At 44.2% G+C, this 20,591-nt stretch overlaps 1 protein-coding gene across 1 annotated transcript in view; it reads right to left on the reverse strand.

Moving 5' to 3' along the window:
* The window catches only part of ttyh1 (tweety family member 1), a 54,804-nt gene that overhangs the window by 29,538 nt on the left and 4,675 nt on the right, over window positions 1-20,591 (reverse strand). The window contains 2 exon segments of the mRNA XM_083760335.1: window positions 4,503-4,756; window positions 10,135-10,294. Of these exon segments, the coding sequence (XP_083616461.1) occupies window positions 4,503-4,756; window positions 10,135-10,269 (389 nt within the window). The 5' untranslated portion in view covers window positions 10,270-10,294.

Genomic DNA, 20,591 nt, shown 5'->3' on the forward strand with positions numbered 1-20,591 from the left:
CTCATGCACTGGCCATCTTTCTTTCTTTCTCTCTCTCTCTCTCTCTCTCTCTCTCTCTCTCTCTCTCTCTCTCTCTCTCTCTCTCTCTCTCTCTCTCTCTCTCTCTCTCTCTCTCTCTCTCTCTCTCTCTCTCTCTCTCTCTCTCTCTCTCTCTCTCTCTCTCTCTCTCTCTCTCTCTCTCTCTCTCTCTCTCTCTCTCTCTCTCTCTCTCTCTCTCTCTCTCTCTCTCTCTCTCTCTCTCACACACACTTCTCTCTGGAGACTGCTTCCCATAGACCAGGGGGTTGGGCAACTTTGACGATGGAGAGGGCCAATATATTTCCACAGTCACTCCAGAGGGCCACAGTGCATATTACTGTCGTAGCACAAATCGACGCATTTTTTGCTTGTAGATCGGCTATTTTTGCTATATTTGAATTGAAAACCTGAATAATCTTTTGCTATTTTTTGGAATCCTGAAAAGTAACCTTTTTATTGAATTTCAAATGCATTTAGTTATAGTTATGTTAACTTTATGAACTGTTAACATAACTACATTGGACACAAAAAGACAATAACATACTAGTCATTTAATACTAGTCATGAAGTAATTAAAGCGGGTTTGGAATTGTAACAGCTGAAATCAATACTATATCAGTATTCTGATATTAACATGCGGGCCGCATTAAGTGAAGGTGGGGGCCGCATGTGGCCCCCGGGCCGCCAGTTGCCCACCCCTTGCTTAGACCTACAGTACTTAGGGCTGGCCAATGCACAGAAAATATATTGAACCCGATATTTATAACCAATAACTCACTTAAAGGGTTACAGTGGTTCAGATTTCTTTGACTTAAAGCTACTTAAAGTTACTTGCAACGGTATTAATTGATTGCCTGAGTCCCGTGGTGGGAGTTCTACTCTGGTTTTGAATATTAAGTAGTTATTAAGGTCATTTGGTGCCCTCCACCAAATTACTAGAACTACTTAATATTCACCAAAACAAGACCAGAACTTCCACCACGGGACTCAGGCAATCAATTAATACCTTTGCAATCACTATATATATTTTTATATATTATATATACTATTTTAAGTATATAGAATATATATGTTTTGTTTGTGGCTTTATTTATTTTATATTTTTTACAGAGGGACAGACAGTAGGCTGACAGGAAATCGGGAGAGAGATGGGGGGAAGACATGCAGTAAAGGCCGTCGGGATCGGGAGTCGAACCCACGGCACACTGCCAGACTGGATTACAAGCCAGGGTGCCTGGACTGCTGAGCCACGGCCCAGGCCTGCAATCACTAGATTAATGGCAAGTATTTAAGTCCAAAACTCTGAACTAACCCTTTAATCTTGCTCATGTAAGATTAATCAAATTACCGAGAGGCAGTTAGTGTATATATATATATTAGGGCTGGGATTTGATTAAAAAAATCTAATTAATTAAAGGCTTTGTAATTAATTAATCAAAATTAATCTCATGTTTAATCAATTCATTATCTTTTCTTTAAACGGATTTCGGTCATTCTAAAACGGTACTTGATTCTGATTGGCTGGTTACCGTCACGTCACCGTCTCTGTAGCTGTACTGGGGAAGGGGAGCGCTTGATTGCCTTACGAACCCATGCCGTGCGGGCGTCTAAGCACCGCCCGGCTCATATGACTGTGAATGTGTGGCTCCAGGCAGCCCCGTAAAGACATCAAGCGCTATTCTCCCGTCACATAGCCTACTTGCCGAGCAAAACAAGGAAGTGATGTGGCTCGCTCTGGTGGCGCAAAGAGTAGCTACTTTTGTGAATTCAATAGTTTTATTAGGTTAATATTTCTATATGTTTGTAACCGTTTTAGAAAAGCAATAAGCCACTCGAGGCCCCAGCTTATCGGGTATTTTACAATGGTAATTGTACAATTGTAAAATACCCGATAACCTGAGGCCTCTCGTGGCTTATTGCTTAAATCCAAACTCCCCATCCACTGGGCCAAGCAAAGCGCTCTGATCGGCATTGCGTGCACAGGGGTTTGTTCAGAATTGACTTTAAAATTGTATCGTTTGTTTTTGTCACGGTAACAGACTTTGCCCATCTAGATGTTGAATTCTGTTGTGTTCTACATGTTTTGATTCCATGTCCTGCTTATCTACAGTAGATGTCGTATTCTATGTTCTTGTTCTAGTTGTTTTGGTTCTATGTTGTCTTCCCCAGGTGTTTCTCATGTGTAATCAGCCCTCTTGTACTATATTAGTCTTGTTTCCCCAGACCAGTCAGTCCTTGTCGAGTCATTGTTTGGTGTCAGTTCATCTTGTTAGTTTGAGTTTGTGTTAACTGTCTTTGTTCACCTTTATTAAAACACCCAACCATGGGTTTGACCTGCTTTTGGGTCCTCACCTCACCAGAACGTGACAGTTTTTAAATCACTGAATGAATTTGGCACCTCAGTATCTGTCGGATCCTATTGACGTGTATAATCCCCCAAGGTCACTGTGGTGGAATGCGCTCCCCCTTATTTTTATGCTATTTTAACAGGCTTAAAAACCACATCTTGCAGACAATGAGAGAGCTTTACAACAGAAGGCCAACTATTTAACTGTTAGGGCATTTGAACACTGATGCAATTGCCTGCCTGCCAGTCACAATGGGACAGGCAGGTCTCAATTTGTGGGACGCCTGAAAAGTCTTGGAAATGAGGGACTGTCCCACACAAAGAGGGACATCTGGTCAACCCTCTCTCTCTCTCTCTCTCTCTCTCTCTCTCAGATTTCCTCCTGTCTGTCTCTCCTACACTATCTCCTTCTTCAGCTTTCCTTCTGTCTGTCTTCCTCTTAGCTCTCCTACTGTCTCAAAGCTAACGTACGTCTCCCTTTCAGCCATATACCTGCCAACATTAGACGGGGGTATTAGTATTCACTTAGTATTATGGCCCTGGCTGCATGTCAGTGGGGTGCGTAACACCCATGGGCATATACTGCCTTTCACAACACAGTCTGGGCTGAGTTGTCCACAATTACAGGATATTTCAAGGAGAAATGACAACGAAGAAGCACAGCAGGAGAAAAGGGTAACCATTCAGTGTGTTGGTTAATGGTTGCTACGGTTTGTCTCAGTAGAGACGTTGTATGTCCTTATAACTCATTAAGACCCGAGGGCGATTGTACCAATGCCTTCTACATCAGCAGTTCTCACACTTTTTTCATTTCCAAGAAGGACACATTTTGATATATTTAGGAACAAATTCAACACTCAAAAATGTAGTATTTATAGAATAGAATAGCCCCCACTCCTCTGGGGTATTATTTTGTCACTGTATATATATATATATATATATATATATATATATTTATGTATATTATATAGACATACATGAAGCAACTAGTAGAGCAGTTGAGCAGCCATTCTACGGCGCTCGGGGAGCAATTAGGGGTTAAAGGGATATTTCACTTAAAAATTAAATCATCTACTCAGGCTCATGTGAACACCCAGACAGTTTTTTCATTACTTGATTCAGTATTTAGATATTTGATATTCATTTTAGCTGCCTCGCCCCTTCCCTATACAAACCCATTATAACTTAAAACTCTATTTTAACCATGATAGATTCATCAAAAACACTCAAACTATTTTCTGTTGACTGATGATGTCCTTCTAATAGGTGAGGGGGCCGTGGTTTGTCATTCATTTTTAATAATTATTTTAGATTTTGTGAGGAGGAGCTGAGCAACTGGAGCTGTATAGGGCAGCAGGAGGTTATTTTCCAAAATAATTATTAAAAAGAAATGAAAACAGTAAATGACAAACCACGGCCCCCTCACGTATTAGAAGAACAACATCAGTCAACAGAAAAAGGTTTAGGTGTTTTTGATGAATCTATCATGGTTAAAATGGAGTTTTAAGTTATAATGGGTTTGTATAGGGTGGGGGCGGGGCAGCAAAAATGAATATCAAATATCTAAATACTGAATCAAGTAACTTAAAAACTGTCTGTGGTGTTCACATGAGCCTGAGTAGACCAAAAGTTTTTTTGAAAGTGAAATATCGTGAAAATGTGGCGCAAATCTTTGAATATATATTCTTTCAGCGCGAACGTTTTCAACTCAAAGGGGAGGTCCCTGGAACAACATATGTTCAGATGGGGGGGGGGGGGGGGGGGGGGTCGGCATCCAATTACATATAATTCTGGGGGTCCTTGACATGAAATAGCTTGAGAACCACTGACATAGAAACATAGGGGTTTTCAGAAAACCGTCATGATTTAGAAGACATTTATAATAACCCATTTTTTGGTGTTAGCATCATGTTATGCTTTAGCTATTGAAAAATAGCAGATCTACAAGCTCATAGCGCGCCACCGAGTGGCGCGCTACGAGCTTGTAGGTCTGCTATTTTTGAAAAATCAAAGAGTGACTGACATAGAAACATGGCTTTTTCAGAAAACTGTCAGGATGTAGAAGACATTTTTTGAATCTGATCTCAGGTCAGAATGGGTTTAAATAAAAATACGACGAAGGCCGCCCCTCTCTCACCAGCACAGAGTGACGGAGGCCACGGCCACCCAGGTGACGCAGCAGATGCCGCGGCCCTTCCGGCCTCCTCCTCCCCCGTAGCCCCCGTGGCCCGCGCTGGCGTCCTCGTCCTCGTCCTCCTCCTCGGAGCCCGCGTCGCTGCGGTCGGCGCCGCCGCGGCGGTGGCAGCAGCAGTAGTGGATGAGGAAGGACAGCACCACCAGCAGACACAGCACCAGGGCAATGGCCGACAGGCTGGACAGCACCAGCAACGTCTGGGGAGGAGCAGGAGGAGGAGGAGGAGAGACTGAGTGTCACGGATGTAGACAGAGTCGAACCCAAGTGCAGAGTAACAATTAACAAACACGAATAGAAGTTAAGTATTTAATAAAGAATAAGGCAGATCATACACTGAGTAGTATAGGCAGGAATCAGGCAATTGCAAAATGACAAAGTATAGTCAAAACAGGAATCCACAGACAAGCAACCGTGACATCAAACTATGAACTGAAACATGAGAGTTTGTCCAGTTTGATAGGCAGCAGGTTGATTGGTAAAGTGTTCACAGGTGGGCTGACGAGGGAGTTGAAGACAGGTGTGTAAATGGGACTGCAGCGTGATGGAAATGAATGTGGGAGTGGCCATGGTGGAGTCACAGTTTGTCGGTATTTTTTATCTCTTACATTGTTGTCGTTTTTATATTGCATCTTTAAATGTGCTTTCTACTGTTGGCCAGCTGGCTGTAAGTTGTTGATTTGCTATGTTGCATCTATTTAATTGTGTTCGATTTTCCTGCATTTTTAGTGAATTTGTAGCACTTGCTGTAAAAAAGAAAAGTGCTATATAAATAAAGTTATTATTATTATTAAATAAGATCTTTCTCATACTGCAATCCATCCTGTAGTGTATACAGTACTTTATTAAACTCATCTGTCCAGTATCTATACTACTGTGTACCCTCTGCTTCATCGAGGAGGGAATATTAATGCTGCTTTTATCATGCTCCACCATGCGCCGCGTAAAGTCAACAAACACCATTGAAATGCACTTTACCCCACAACACACGCGCACGCACGTGCCACACGCACGCACGCACGCACGCACCGTCTACACTGTAGACGGTACAGCTTTATCCCCGCGATCCATCTGCCGGGTCTGTCACCCTCCAATCCACTCCTCCACCTTAAAGCCCGGGTTTAATACTTAGCTATATACGCGACAGTGCACCAAAAATAGCAGATCTGCAAGCTCACGACGCGTCGCCCCAGCGCTGCGTCGTGGATCTTGCAGATCGGCTATTCCTTTCCGCACACGACACTGCATGCGCGCCGCAAGCGACCAGGGGTTATCCTCCTCTCTCTCACTATACCTCTCTCTCTCTCCCTCTCTCTCCATAACCCCCCCACACCATTCCCCCCCCCCCCTCCCCCTCTCTTTCTTTCCATCCGAGCCACTGGATCTCTATTAATAATCTGTGACCTAGTTAAATACATTCACTGCAACTCTCTCTCTCTCTCGCTCCCTTTCACATTCCCTCTATACTTCCTCTTTCCCTATTCCACCCCCTCCTCTTTTTCTCCTCATTCTCTCTGCCTTGGCCCTGCATTTCACCCATTTCACCCATCTCTCTCTCGTTGTGTGTGTGTGTGTGTGTGTGTGTGTGTGTGTGTGTGTGTGTGTCATGGCTTGCTAGAACATCGCTATACCCCAAAGGCCTGTTGAGAAGAAACGATTAACCACTTTTGCGCAGCGGAAATAGCCGATCTACAAGCTAGCTTCGCAGAAGTGTCGCAATGCGACACGTCGTGAAGCTTGTAGATCGGATATTCTCCCAATAATATTTGAGCTTTATTTCCCCTATGACATGCCTATAAAATAAGGATTTGAACGCGGCTAAACCGTTTCTAACAAGAACAATCTTCTCTTTTTTTCCCTTTTTAAAAAAATACCATTGAGCAAGGTTTCAAGGTTTCAGGATGAACCTTGCACGGAGAAATCGTGCGGGTTCAATGACAGAATAGCAGCACTCACAGAACAGTCCTTACCCCATATTGACCTGGGAACGATTCTACAAATGTCTTCTAAATCCTGACGGTTTTCTGAAAAACCTCATGTTTCTATGCGTCAGTCGTTCTCAAACATTTTCATGTCATGGACCCCCAAAAATATGTAATATGTAATTGGACGCCGACCCCCATCTGAAAATATGTTGTTCCGCTTCCAGGAACCCCTCGGAAGCAAAGATTTGAGTTAAAAACTTTGGCTCTGAAAGAATATATAATTTCAAAGATTTGTGCCACATTTTCACGATTTTAAAAAAATAGCAGACCTACAAGCTCGTAGCGCGTCACTCGGTGGCTCGCTATGCGCTTGTAGATCTGCTATTTTATAACAGCTAAATTATAACATAATGCTTAAAACACCAAAAGGGGTTCCCGCCCAGAATGGATTAAGGCACTTTAATTCCTAAATTGGCATGACGGTCGGTACGCCGCAGTGCACACAAAACAACATCATCATCACCCTTTATTTATACTCTGAAATACAGTCGAGCCCTCATTTTCAACATACAAGCTTATCATAACTGTACGAAACACGCCGTACACCGTTTGGTCCGCAGTGTATATACCGTGCAAACTTATAGATAAAGAGTGCCTCAAACCTCTTAAGCCCTATAGCGGGCATTCGCTCTACTTTCTACAGATTTTTCAGAACTTCCAAACAATGAAAATTGTATAGGAGCCAATATGTCTGTCTCCTCTCTGAGGATGAGCTGAATCGTATAAGTGGGTGCCTTGCTGACCAAAGGGTCAAACTCCTTGGGTCCAAAAGGTTGCAAGGAGTTAACGCTAAAACCGTCTCTACCCTTTGGTGTGGCTTGGGGCCGTTGAACTCCATGCGTTGAATCACTAGGAGGGACGACGCGCGTCGACGTGCAACAGGACATATCACACCAGATTCTGCAAAATGTCGTCTAGAATCAAAATCATGACAGTTTTCTGAAAGACCTATGTTTCTATGTCAGTGGTTCTCAAGCTATTTCATGTCAAGAACCCCCAGAATGTATATGTGTTATATGTATTTGGCCGCTGGACCAAAGATATGAGTTAACCCATTTTGGGCTGAGGTCGATTACAAAAAAGGCTTCTGAATTCTAACAGTTTTCTGAAAAACCTATGGTTCTATGTCAGTGGTGCTCAACCGTTTTCATGTCAAGGACCTCCAGATATTTCTGTATTTGGCCACTGACCCCCCATCTCAAAATTCGTTGTTCCAGAGACCCCCCAGAAGCAAAGATTTTAGTTAAAGACTTTCGCACAATCTTTCAAAAATAGCAGACCTACAAGCTCGCTATGAGCTTGTAGATCTGCTATTTTTCAATAGCTAAAGCAGGGGTGGGCAACTTTGACGATGTCGAGGGCCAATATATTTCCACACTCACTCCAGAGGGGCCACAGTGCATATTACTGTCGTAGTAATAGCCGATCTACAAGCTCAAAATGCGTTGCGGTGCGTTTTGAGCTTGTAGATCAGCTATTTTTGCTATGTTTGAATTGAAAACCTGAATCATCTTTTGCTATTTTTGAATTGGAATCCTGAAAAGTAACCTTTTTTTATTGAATTTCAAATGCATTTAGTTATAGTTATGTTAACTTTATAAACTGTTAACATAACTACATTGGACATAAAAAGACAATAACATTTTAATATAGTCATTAAGTACTAGTCATTTAATACTAGTCATTAAGTACTAGTCATTTAATACTAGTCATGACTAATGAATGCGTGTTTGGAATTGTAACAGCTGAAATCAATACTATATCAGTATTCTGATATTAACATGCAGGCCGCATTAACCCATTTTGGGCGGGAACCCCTTTTGGTGTTAGCATCATGCTATGCTTTAGCTATTGAAAAATAGCAGATCTACAAGCTCATAGCGTGCCACCGAGTGGCGCGCTACGAGCTTGTAGGTCTGCTATTTTTGAAGAATCGTGAATAGTGACATGAAAGTGTTTGAGAACGACTGACATAGAAAAACCGCTTTTTCAAGAAAACAGTCAAAATGGGTTAAGTGAAGGTGGGGGCCGCATGTGGCCCCCGGGCCGCCAGTTGCCCCACCCCTGAGCTAAAGTATAACATAATGCTTGAAACACCAAAAGGGTTTCCAGTTCTGAACGAGTCAACCCTAACCCGCACACGCTGCTGCAAAACATTTGTCGGGATTATTGGGACGTGTGAATAATGTGCCGTCAGACTAATGGGCAGCCGAACATAATTGGCCTACATTGGATTTCCCTGACAGGTCCTATATACCATTACTCTGATGACCAGCTGAATTATCCTAACGATGCTGCTATGACAGAGCTTCCCCCTCGCCCGTTTGTATTGGCCTAATTATTTGCAGCTGCGAGCCCAGATAGCGGCCCAAGAAGAATGCCTCCGACATGCTCCTGAGAACAACATCTGCAATAGATCCACCACCTGTTTTATGTCTGTACGCGCATCTGTTGTTGCCTAATTGTCTTTTGACGTCGATCGTGGCTGTGGCTTATTAACCGTTAGTGACATCAGGGCTGCCTCGTTTAGTCACGCAAACTTGACTGCATCGGGGATACCTTCTGCACATTCTTAATACACGAGGTAAAATGCGAGCACTATAGTACTCCAAAATAGTTTCAGAATTACCTGGTTCTCTCTCTAGTAGAGTTACGGTACTTTACAATAACAGAATACCGGTGCTCAACGGAACTGTCCTTAAGCACTTTACAGTGTATATATATATAGTTATTACGTCATGGCTTGGTTGAATGCTTGATTCAGATTGGTCAATCGCTTAATTCAGCGGTGAGTTATCTCATCATAATGACCGCTCCGCTGTATAACAGACCTCTGCCAATAATTAAACTCCCTGTCGGTGAATTATGTCCCGACAATGACCACCTAGCCAGATATTATCCCTTACTTATATGCCTCACATTGACACACTGAAGGCGATTCAGGGCCGTGTTCAGTGTCTCGCTCAAGGTCAACACAATGCGATGGCAGGAGGGGTCGGGATCGAACCGGTACCTTCCCGAGCCAGCTGCTGCTGATGACATGGTGTAGAACAATGGTTCCCAAGGTGGGGTCCTTGAGAGATTTCCAGGGGGTCCCCCAGCTAAATGATAGTTTGTAACCAAATGGACCCTTATGGGTCTGTAACTCTGAGTGTACAAATGGAACCAAAAGGACCCGTCCATTTGGTTCCATTTGTACACTCTCAGAGTTAAATTAACATTGTTTTGGGGGTTAAAATTTGGGGGGTCCCAGAGACAGAAATGCCATTAAATGGGGGCCCGTAGACTAATGCATGTCAAACTGAGGGTCCTTGAAATTAAACGGGTTGAGCCGTAAAAATCTTCTCTTATGGGGGTACCTTGGCATATCTTTTTAAACGGGGGTCCGCGGGAACCACTGGTGTATAGAATTAGAATATGAACCGCTTCTAATGTTTGTTGCTGATCAACTGAGCCGAAGGTCGTTTCGCCAATTCACGTGTCAGCAGCGCAATATCACTCGGGGACTCGTGACGGGACAGGAGGTGACCTGCCCGCTGTGCTGTGCGTGCAGGTGCGGTGATTGGGCTGTCTCTTTTTTTTTTCTTTTTTACCTGCTGGTACTCCCAGCTGTCCGGGACGAAGAAGTTGTCCCTCATTTGCATGGTGAGGTCGAGCCGGGGCAGAGCGTGGCACAGCTTCACCCACACCGAGGGGGCATAGCTGGGCACCGCGGCCATGGACGCCATGTTCTACCACCCCTCCTCCACCGCCCTGCATGGAAGGAAGGAAGGAAGGAAGGAGAGAGAGAGATTGATTTAAAATTCCTTGTTCCAGAAACCCCCCCCCCAGAAGCAAAGATTTTAGTTAAAAACGTTCGCTCTGAAAGAATATATGTTCAAAGATTTGCTTCCACATTTTCACAATTTTTCAAAAATAGCAGACCTACGACTCGTATGAGCTTGTATAGGTCTGCTATTTGCCTATTTGCCCTCGTTTGCAATGATGACGAGATCACATTATTATAAGAATAATTTAAGGCAGATATAATAAAACACAAATCAAATCTACACGTAAGGCATAGAGACTATATATGGGCTGTATTTTGCGTGTCTTAAGTACCAGGTCTTATTACTTAACTTAAGACCTGGAGGCGTGGTCAATGCTCTTTGGCCACTCAGAATAGCCAAATGGCATTGATCACGCCTCCAGGTCTTAAGTTAAGTAATAAGACCTGGTACTTAAGACACGCAAAATACAGCCCTATGATAATATACAGACAGTGAAACAAAACAAAGTTACAGTTACATATTGAGGTAGGGAGGTTCAGAGGCCATTATTGGCTATTATTGTCCATATGATATTGGGGTACCAATTTTCAGTGTTTGTTGTAGAGTGTGAGAGAGAGAGAGAGAGAGAGAGAGAGAGGGAGAGGGAGAGAGAGAGAGGGAGAGGAGAGTCAAAGCACGGAAACAGCTGTTAGGACGTCAGGCCTGCATGAATGAATGCATGGATTTGTATCTTGAACCATTACATTGCTGCATCTCAACTTGTACTGTAGTGTGTTGTCAGTTTTATTCTGGTCCTCCCAGCACGTTCCCTGTTACACTGTAGCTGTTACAGGATGCTTGTATAGTAGGGCTATATGTTCAGACTGGCAACCCAGGAGGAAGAACATCGTTGGTCCATCCAGACTTTGGATTGGCCAAACGGGTCAGATTGGGCGTAGATATGTCAGATTAAAAGATTTTTTTTTTTTTTAAAGCACAAAAGCATGTGAATGGAAACTGATGCAAATCAGAGTTTAAACACATTTCTAAAGATGGTCTCAGTCTGGACATTCAAACATTGAAGCCCGATTTACACTATAGAGTATAAGTCAAGCATTGCTCTTATATCATTGCATCGTTCAAATATAATTGAATAAATACTTTATCCCATTCTGCATGGGCGGGAACCCCTTTTGGTGTTTTAAGCATTGTGTTATGCTTTAGCTGTTGACAAATAGCAGCTCTACAAGCTCGTAGCTTGTAGATCTGCTATTTTTGGGAAATCATGAAAATGTGGCGCAAATCTTTGAATATTATATTCTTTCAGAGCGAACGTTTTTAACTCAAATCTTTTTGGAACAACATATTTTCAGATGGGGGGTCGGTGGCCAATTACATATCATTTTTGGGGGCCTTGACATGAAATATTGAGCACCACTGAAACATAGGTATTTCTGAAAACTGTCAGGATTCAGAAGATTATTATTTAATTTCGACGTCAGGCCTAAATGGGTTGATCGCTGAGGGGGAAATTGAAAACCACAGGAACCAAAGCCGATATTTATGTCTGAATGTAAATAAAAGGTGGACAGTCAGTCCTATAAAGATCATTATGTCCCTGCAGTCTGAATAAAGATTATAGGAGAACACAAATGCGGTCAGGGAACCACGTCTCTGAACATGTACTGCATACTAGAAGCTTAGAATAATATATACAGTCAGAGGTGTCATGGGAAAAGTTCTCACATTTCTTAATACCCATTTTGACCTGAGATCAGATTCTAAAAATGTCTTCTACATCCTGACAGTTTTCTGAAAAAGCTATGTTTCTATGTCAGTCATTCTTCGATTTTTCAAAAATAGCAGACCTACAAGCTCGTAGAGCGACATTCGGTGGCGTGCTATGAGCTTGTAGATCTGCTATTTTTCAATAGCTAAAGCATAACATAATGCTAACACCAAAAGGGGTTCCCGCCCCAAAATGGGTTAAGTAGTATAACTATCAATGCCAAACACCAATGTTGTGGTACAAACACTCTGTTACAAGTAAAGACTCCAGTATTCTAAATTGACCTGAGTAAAAGTACAAAAGTATTGGTATCAAAATGTATTTAAAGTACCATTTTGAAATGGCAGAAATGTATATACTGTATATAAATAATTGTAGTCGAGTAAAAATACAACATTTGCCTCTGAGATGTAGTGGAGGAAAAGTAAAAAGTATTGTAAATTGTAAATACTCAAGGAGGTTAAATACAAATACCTAAACACCTAACATGTGTACTTGAGTGTAAATGTATACTTAGTTACTTTCCACCACTGGAAGCTCATAGTACAGTTACAGTATACTTCCACTTGTAAGCAGCTCTGGATGAGTCCGTCAACCACCTGAGAATGTGAAGTCCAATTGATACTATACCAGTATTCAGAGTTTTTTTTTTTCCTTTTCCTTTTCTTCCCCAAGTAAACTATGTTCAGGTTACAGTACATTACAAATATGCTTATTTACAGTGAGCACTGCAGCAACAGTACAGCGATGTGTACGGCGGTAGAGATGGAGGGGAGGAGGATGTACAATGTATAAAATGTCTCCCTCAGCCCCCATGGCGCTCTACACAGAGGTCAGAGAGGAGTCTCTGCTATACAGTAACCTGCAGGGCCAAAGGCACCCCACCTCCACCCCCACCAGGCCTGCATTCCCCCCAACCCCCACCCCACCCTCCTACTATACACACCCAGGGACGAAAATAGCAGATCTACAAGCTCACAACGCGTCGCAGCGCGACGCGTTGAGAGCTTGTAGATCGGCTATTTCCAGGGATGCAACACAGCACTCTTTATCTACTGGAGATGCGGTGTATGACATTGGATTTCTAAACAAATTTGTTCAACGTAAAATGCTGCGTTTAAGTTCAGGAGACTTCGGGAAAAAAAAGCAATTCTCCTGAATGCATGCCTTCCTGCATGGCATGGCATTTGCATTTCTTTCCCCATAGTAAATGCTGCATCCGTGGTCTGGAGAGGGCAATTGTTTTACAGAAGGGTAAAAGGGCAGGGGCTGAAGCCCCCTTTGATGTCTATGTGTGCACATCCCTGTACAAGCCCCACAGGGGGGTGGGGGGGGGGATTTACAACCGGCAACCACTCAGGGGCCAAAGGAAAGGTTAGCATGTCACCCACGCTTAACACCGATTTATACTTGGTTGCGCCGGTCTACAGCTCTGTGAGATTGTGAGAGAAATTGTTGAATGTCGATCTGGCACTTTTCGGTGTCAAAGTGTCCCCTGTCCACCCAGTCTACATGTGTCAAAGTGTCCCCTGTCCACCCAGTCTACATGTGTTAAAGTGTCCCCTGTCCACCCAGTCTACATGTGTCAAAGTGTCCTCTGTCCACCCAGTCTACATGTGTCAAAGTGTCCCCTGTCCACCCAGTCTACATGTGTCAAAGTGTCCTCTGTCCACCCAGTCTACATGTGTCAAAGTGTCCCCTGTCCACCCAGTCTACATGTGTCAAAGTGTCCCCTGTCCACCCAGTCTACATGTGTCAAAGTGTCCCCTGTCCACCCAGTCTACATGTGTCAAAGTGTCCCCTGTCCACCCAGTCTACATGTGTCAAAGTGTCCCCTGTCCACCCAGTCTACATGTGTCAAAGTGTCCCCTGTCCACCCAGTCTACATGTGTCAAAGTGTCCTCTGTCCACCCAGTCTACATGTGTCAAAGTGTCCCCTGTCCACCCAGTCTACATGTGTCAAAGTCTCCCCTGTCCACCCAGTCTACATGTGTCAAAGTGTCCCCTGTCCACCCAGTCTGAATGTGTCAAAGTGTCCCCTGTCCACCCAGTCTACATGTGTCAAAGTGTCCCCTGTCCACCCAGTCTGAATGTGTCAAAGTGTCCCCTGTCTACCCAGTCTGAATGTGTCAAAGTGTCCCCTGTCCACCCAGTCTACATGTGTCAAAGTGTCCCCTGTCCACCCAGTCTACATGTGTCAAAGTGTCCCCTGTCCACCCAGTCTACATGTGTCAAAGTGTCCCCTGTCCACCCAGTCTACATGTGTCAAAGTGTCCTCTGTCCACCCAGTCTACATGTGTCAAAGTGTCCCCTGTCCACCCAGTCTACATGTGTCAAAGTATCCCCTGTCCACCCAGTCTACATGTGTCAAAGTGTCCTCTGTCCACCCAGTCTACATGTGTCAAAGTGTCCCCTGTCCACCCAGTCTACATGTGTCAAAGTGTCCTCTGTCCACCCAGTCTACATGTGTCAAAGTGTCCCCTGTCCACCCAGTCTACATGTGTCAAAGTGTCCTCTGTCCACCCAGTCTACATGTGTCAAAGTGTCCCCTGTCCACCCAGTCTACATGTGTCAAAGTGTCCCCTGTCCACCCAGTCTACATGTGTCAAAGTGTCCTCTGTCCACCCAGTCTACATGTGTCAAAGTGTCCCCTGTCCACCCAGTCTACATGTGTCAAAGTGTCCTCTGTCCACCCAGTCTACATGTGTCAAAGTGTCCCCTGTCCACCCAGTCTACATGTGTCAAAGTGTCCTCTGTCCACCCAGTCTACATGTGTCAAAGTGTCCCCTGTCCACCCAGTCTACATGTGTCAAAGTGTCCCCTGTCCACCCAGTCTACATGTGTCAAAGTGTCCCCTGTCCACCCAGTCTACATGTGTCAAAGTGTCCTCTGTCCACCCAGTCTACATGTGTCAAAGTGTCCCCTGTCCACCCAGTCTATGAGCGAAACCCATTAATCTAAAACCTGAGGCCCATTCTACAAATATTCTATAATATTCTACAAAAATACTACAAGCTTGCAGCGTGGCCCGAAGTGACGTGACATGAGCTTGTAGTAATGTCTGCTATTTTTGACTAGCCAACGTAAAAATCTAAAAACGACAGTGACACAGATGCTTTCCTGGTTTTAATGCAGCAATAACTTTCCCCTGGGCGCTGTATAAATAGCACCCGCTGCTACTAATAGACAACACACAAACAGTGAAGAAAAAACTAAAACTAAAAAAAAACTAGTGGGAACTAAATGAATTAATGAAGCACATCTGCGCACCTGCTCTGTAGAGGTATATGATGATGATATTTGTATGTGTTCTGTATTTAACTGCTGCTGCTGCTGCAGTGAACCGCCTTCCCGTGGAGGTGGGTTAATTTATCTCTTGTTTTATAAAGTAAAAATTTAAAAATAATCAGTAGACAAACACACCTCAGGCACAGAAGGAGGGTTCAATTCAATTCAATTCAATTCAATGGGCTTTATTGGCATGAGAAAACATAGGTTTGCATTGCCAAAGCAAAAAGGGTTCGCCGAGTTCTGGTGTTTTTTTTCTTCACGCAGATTAGCTCAGAGATAAACGGGACTTTACAGAATCTAGATCTGTGAACCTGAACTGTAGATATTATTTGTTTTAATAAATAAAACGTTTTCACATTTGCCTCGCATTTCACATTTTTGCATCGTTGTTACAAAGACGGTCACCTTTGCGTGCAGAGATACTTTGGTGTGCATCTCTGTGGTGGGCTAGCCTACAAACAACTGTCCTCTCGTTTGTCTCACGTGTATTCATCAAATTGACGCTTTACCACCTATACTTTTATCGTCTCCCAGGGCCCCAAACTTTCCCTCTATACCAGGGGTTTTCAACAGGTGGTCCACGGAAGTATTGCATGTGGTCCCTGACCATTCATTTAGTAATGTGGGATTTGTTATTTTTTCTTTCCACTAGTTGAGTGGTCAAGGAGGTCAAGGAATTCAAGAGAAGGAGAAAACCTTCGCACACCCAGAAATCAGCCGTATGCACAGGTGCGTAGGCCAGTGGACATCAATAAAAGCAATAAGGTACACCCGCACACCGTGTATCTGCTCGGCACATGAGTATTGTCTTATTTAATGAAGCAACATTTCGGTCCTTCCGGGCCATAAGGACCGAAACGTTGCTTCATTAAATAAGACAATACTCATGTGCCGAGCAGATAGGCTACACAGTGTGCGGGTGTACCTTATTGCTTTCAAAGAAATTCAACAGAAAAAGGGAGTTAGAATCTCAAGAGGGGGAAGTTATTAGTAGTCAATGGACCATTGGTTGAGAAACAGTGGTATGCATACACATGGGATGCATAGCAAGTGGTCTTATTCATACATATCCCCACCCAACACGACAGTGGTCCCCAGGTTGATTCTAAGTCAGGGTGGTGGTCCCTCATTCACAGTCACAACGTAGTGAATATACAGTACAATTTGTGTCTGCAGACGTGCATGTATTCAAGCCAAGGGCGAGAGCAACACGGGCTGCACTCAATATACAATTAAGACCTTCCAGACGACTGAAGCAGGGACGTGCTGGGGGCAGGGGGCTGAAATCCCGTTAAGAGGGCACTTTTGGGCGAAAATAGCAGATCTACAAGCTGGATTTCTAAACAAATTTGTTCAGCTCAAAATACTGTGTTCACGTTGGCATGGAAAGGAGTGGCATTTGCATTGCTTTCACCATGTAGTACTAGTAAATGCTGCCTTCGTGGTCTGGAGAGGGCAGTTGTTTTACAGACGGGTAAAGGAGCAGGGGCTCAAGCCCCCTTTGATGTCTATGTGTGCACGTCTCTGCAACTGAAGGATGTGCGGCGCTGTGGCAAAATGACACTACCCTGTGTCATTTATTTCTCAGCAGTCCTGTTATTCTCGGAAGACTATAATAATAAGATTATGATGCATTTCTTCAGGGATTTAATTCCGTTCTCTGTGTATATCCCATCGTGTAACAAACCCGCCAACGCATATCTCTATTTATTTTCTACTATTGAGGTCCTCTATTGTCAATATATAATACAGCGGATAACGAGGGATCTCCTCCTCTCTCCACCTTCCCTCAAACGGAGCATACATTTTTTCTGTTCTAGCACACGTGCAGTCAGTGGCGTTCCTGTGTGCACATTAAGAACATGCAGCCACAAAATCTGGGATGCAGGCGGGCGTCCCCGTGGACATGTGCATGGGGACAAAATGACGAGTGCATGCACGGCACGCGGACGGCACAGGTATACATTTATGCCGTTTCCCCTGCACTTTCAGCTCGGTCTCTGTCAGTAAAGGAAAGACAATCATTTCTCGAAGACAAATGAAGTCACCTTTACCACATACCCCCTCCTTCCGCAGTGAATTATGAGAATCATAAGACTTCCTCTTGACAACCCTTTCCACAGCCTGTATGGAATATTATCACCATACAGAGACAGAGAATACTGCTGCTGTACCAATAAAAAACAAAACATCATCAATCTCCTATTGAACCCAGGGAAGTGTATTCTATAATAGGAGGAAACTGGGTTATATAATGGGACTTAGAAGGAAGCTTCACAGCGGGACGGACAGAGGCTAGATTGTGTATTCAAATGTCTCCTAAATGTGATAAAACAGGCGATCTACAAGCACTCAAGGTTTCATATCGTGACGCGTAGTGAGCTTGTAGATCTATATATTTTTTTTTTTCCTGCAAGCGACACCACCGATGGAACCTAAATTTGAACATTAGCCCTTGAGCTTTGCCAAAAGCCCCCAAAGCCAAACAACAGAAAGGAGGTTGTGTATTTTTTTTATACCAGGGTGCCGGCCCGGTTCTGTCGAGCCACCCCGTGTCCGAAACGGTTGAGAAATGACAAAGTTAAGGTCTCCACACACCGGGCGCGAATTCGGATTTTTAAGTGGCGTTTCTCCATCGGTTTTCCGAAAAACGCGGCCGGTGTGCAACCACCAGTTAATATGTGTGTGTGTGTGTGTGTGTGTGTTTGTGTGTGCGTTAAGTTGCGCACAGGTGGTGAAAAACAACCATGCTGTTTTCGTGCTCAGACCCAACCACCCAGCCACCCACCCACACACAGCTCCGTAAGGGAGTGGTTGAAACACAAGAAAAAACAGGGGAGCAAATTCATTTAGGCCACACACACACACACACACACACACACACACACACCCTTATTACAAATGAATGACACAGTGTCCAGGGTGGGTGGGTGGGTGGGTGGGGTTCGTCGTGTAGATTAAGAGAATATCAGCGCTCTTCTGTCGGAAGACAGAAGGGGTTTTGAAGACGGCTTAAAAGAAAAGATGAACGGGGCAGAGGAGGGAGCGCACTATTGGCCGCAGCGCCGCTGGAGCTCAACGGTGCCGACGGCGAGCTGCTGGGACACAATGGGCACGTTTCACCCCCCCCCGACGAAGGCAGGGTTCAATACATTCACATTTACTGGCCGTCTTGGGTTTTATGGGTTGCCGAGTGCAGCTGCTGTTTAGTTCAATAACGACGTTATGTATTCCACAGGCCCCGTTTGGACTGCAGAAGTATACATCAGTCATGAACCGCAGTGACACAGAGAGAATTGTTCACGCTTGCGTTTGTACTGTATATCATCTGGATTCTGGACCACTGTACTGTGCTGTACTGTACTGTGCTGTGCTGTGCTGTACTGTACTGTACTGTACTGTACTGTACTGTACTGTACTGTACTGTACTGTACTGTACTGTACTGTACTGTACTGTACTGTACTGTACTGTACTGTACTGTACTGTACTGTACGTCGAACAGTTGTGCAACACCTCAAGGTGCAGCTTGGATTTTTTTTAAGCTAGAATCATCCCTTCACTGGCTGGCTTCCAGTCCGGTTTAGAAATGGCTTACTCAATATTTTACTACCAACATTTACGGGTACTTTGAGGTCTAGTTACTGTAGCTAGCGACATCTTTGACCTCCTGCCATCCTGCCAAAAGTATTTATTTAAAAGGCATTTAAGCCTCGGGACAAAGCCAACAGCCGAGTTGACAAATCATGCCAATAAACACATTTCTTTTGGGGCCCGAAACAAATAATCAGAAAGAAGACGCTCTATCGAAAAGCATTTTTATACCTCTATCTATCTATAATATCTAATTTCTGAAACTGTTTCGTCCGTTTTCTTTCTTTTGGGGCATTTTTTACAGTGTGGCTCTGCAGGAGCCGTGGTCGATCTGTGTGTGTGTCTGTTCTGACGGTCTGTGTGTTCGCAGGGCAGAGAGAGGGTCGGTCTGTGTGTGTGTGTCTGTTCTGACGGTCTGTGTGTTCGCAGGGCAGAGAGAGGGTCGGTCTGTGTGTGTGTCTGTTCTGACGGTCTGTGTGTTCGCAGGGCAGAGAGAGGGTCGGTCTGTGTGTGTGTCTGTTCTGACGGTCTGTGTGTTCGCAGGGCAGAGAGAGGGTCGGTCTGTGTGTGTGTCTGTTCTGACGGTCTGTGTGTTCGCAGGGCAGAGAGAGGGTCGGTCTGTGTGTGTGTCTGTTCTGACGGTCTGTGTGTTCGCAGGGCAGAGAGAGGGGAGACATGTAAGACACACAACGTGGACAACGATGGGAGTAGGATTCAAAGCCGCCTCCCTGCAACTCACAAGGAGCATGTGTGGTTCGTTCACCAATTGGTTGAACCAAAAGGCAAAAAAATACCCTCCTGTTTCTCTTTTTATTGTTTAAGCACTTTGTGACGCTTTGTATAAATATATTATTATTACTACTACTACCACCTCTATCCCTTTGATTCGATAAACGCATACAACTCAAGCAATTACATTTGCAGGGGCCAGACTGCTTCCCTCATTCACATTTGGGGCAGTCCTGGCACCAGAGCGAGTTAACAAGTCGCTCACGTGCCAGACAGTCCGTCTCCCTGAAGCCCATTACAGTAGCCGTTCACCTTAATGGTTCCAGCGGCCCCAACTCTCACACATCAAATCGACAGCAGCACTCCATTTCGCCCCCCAATTAAAATGCACGCTATGCATATATTGGTTCACACACACACAATGCAAGCGCAATGTTAGCCAAGTGGGAATAATCAAACAATCAAACCAGACAGGTCTACGCACGTACAGTACAGTGAGTGCACTGCCACTGCTAAATACAACAAAGGTATGTACAGTGCGTTTATAAAACCAGGTCTCTGGGGTAAAGTATATAGGGTTTTATAAGAGCACATACTTTTATTTTGTTGAGCCAACGTTTTGGACAGACTGCTTAGTTTGTCCGAAATGGTGATTTCTCTTTCTGTGTCCACAATAGACTTGCATCGGCAGCTACGAGTGCGCATGTGGCTATACGCCTTTATAATTTAGTGTTTAATCTGTTGACTGGCACCTGGAAAGGACCGGTGTGCTGTGCAACTTTGGGAACCGTAAAATGACCATTTTCCACCATTATACCATTTCAGCTAATCCTTACAAGGCCATCATTTGAAAGTTTGAAAGTCATGACATGGTCCCACGCCAGTAGTATCCCTCAACTG

The sequence above is a fragment of the Protomyctophum parallelum genome (genome assembly GCF_964188405.1).
Source record: "Protomyctophum parallelum genome assembly, chromosome: 3".
Classification (NCBI taxonomy): Eukaryota; Metazoa; Chordata; class Actinopteri; order Myctophiformes; family Myctophidae; genus Protomyctophum; species Protomyctophum parallelum.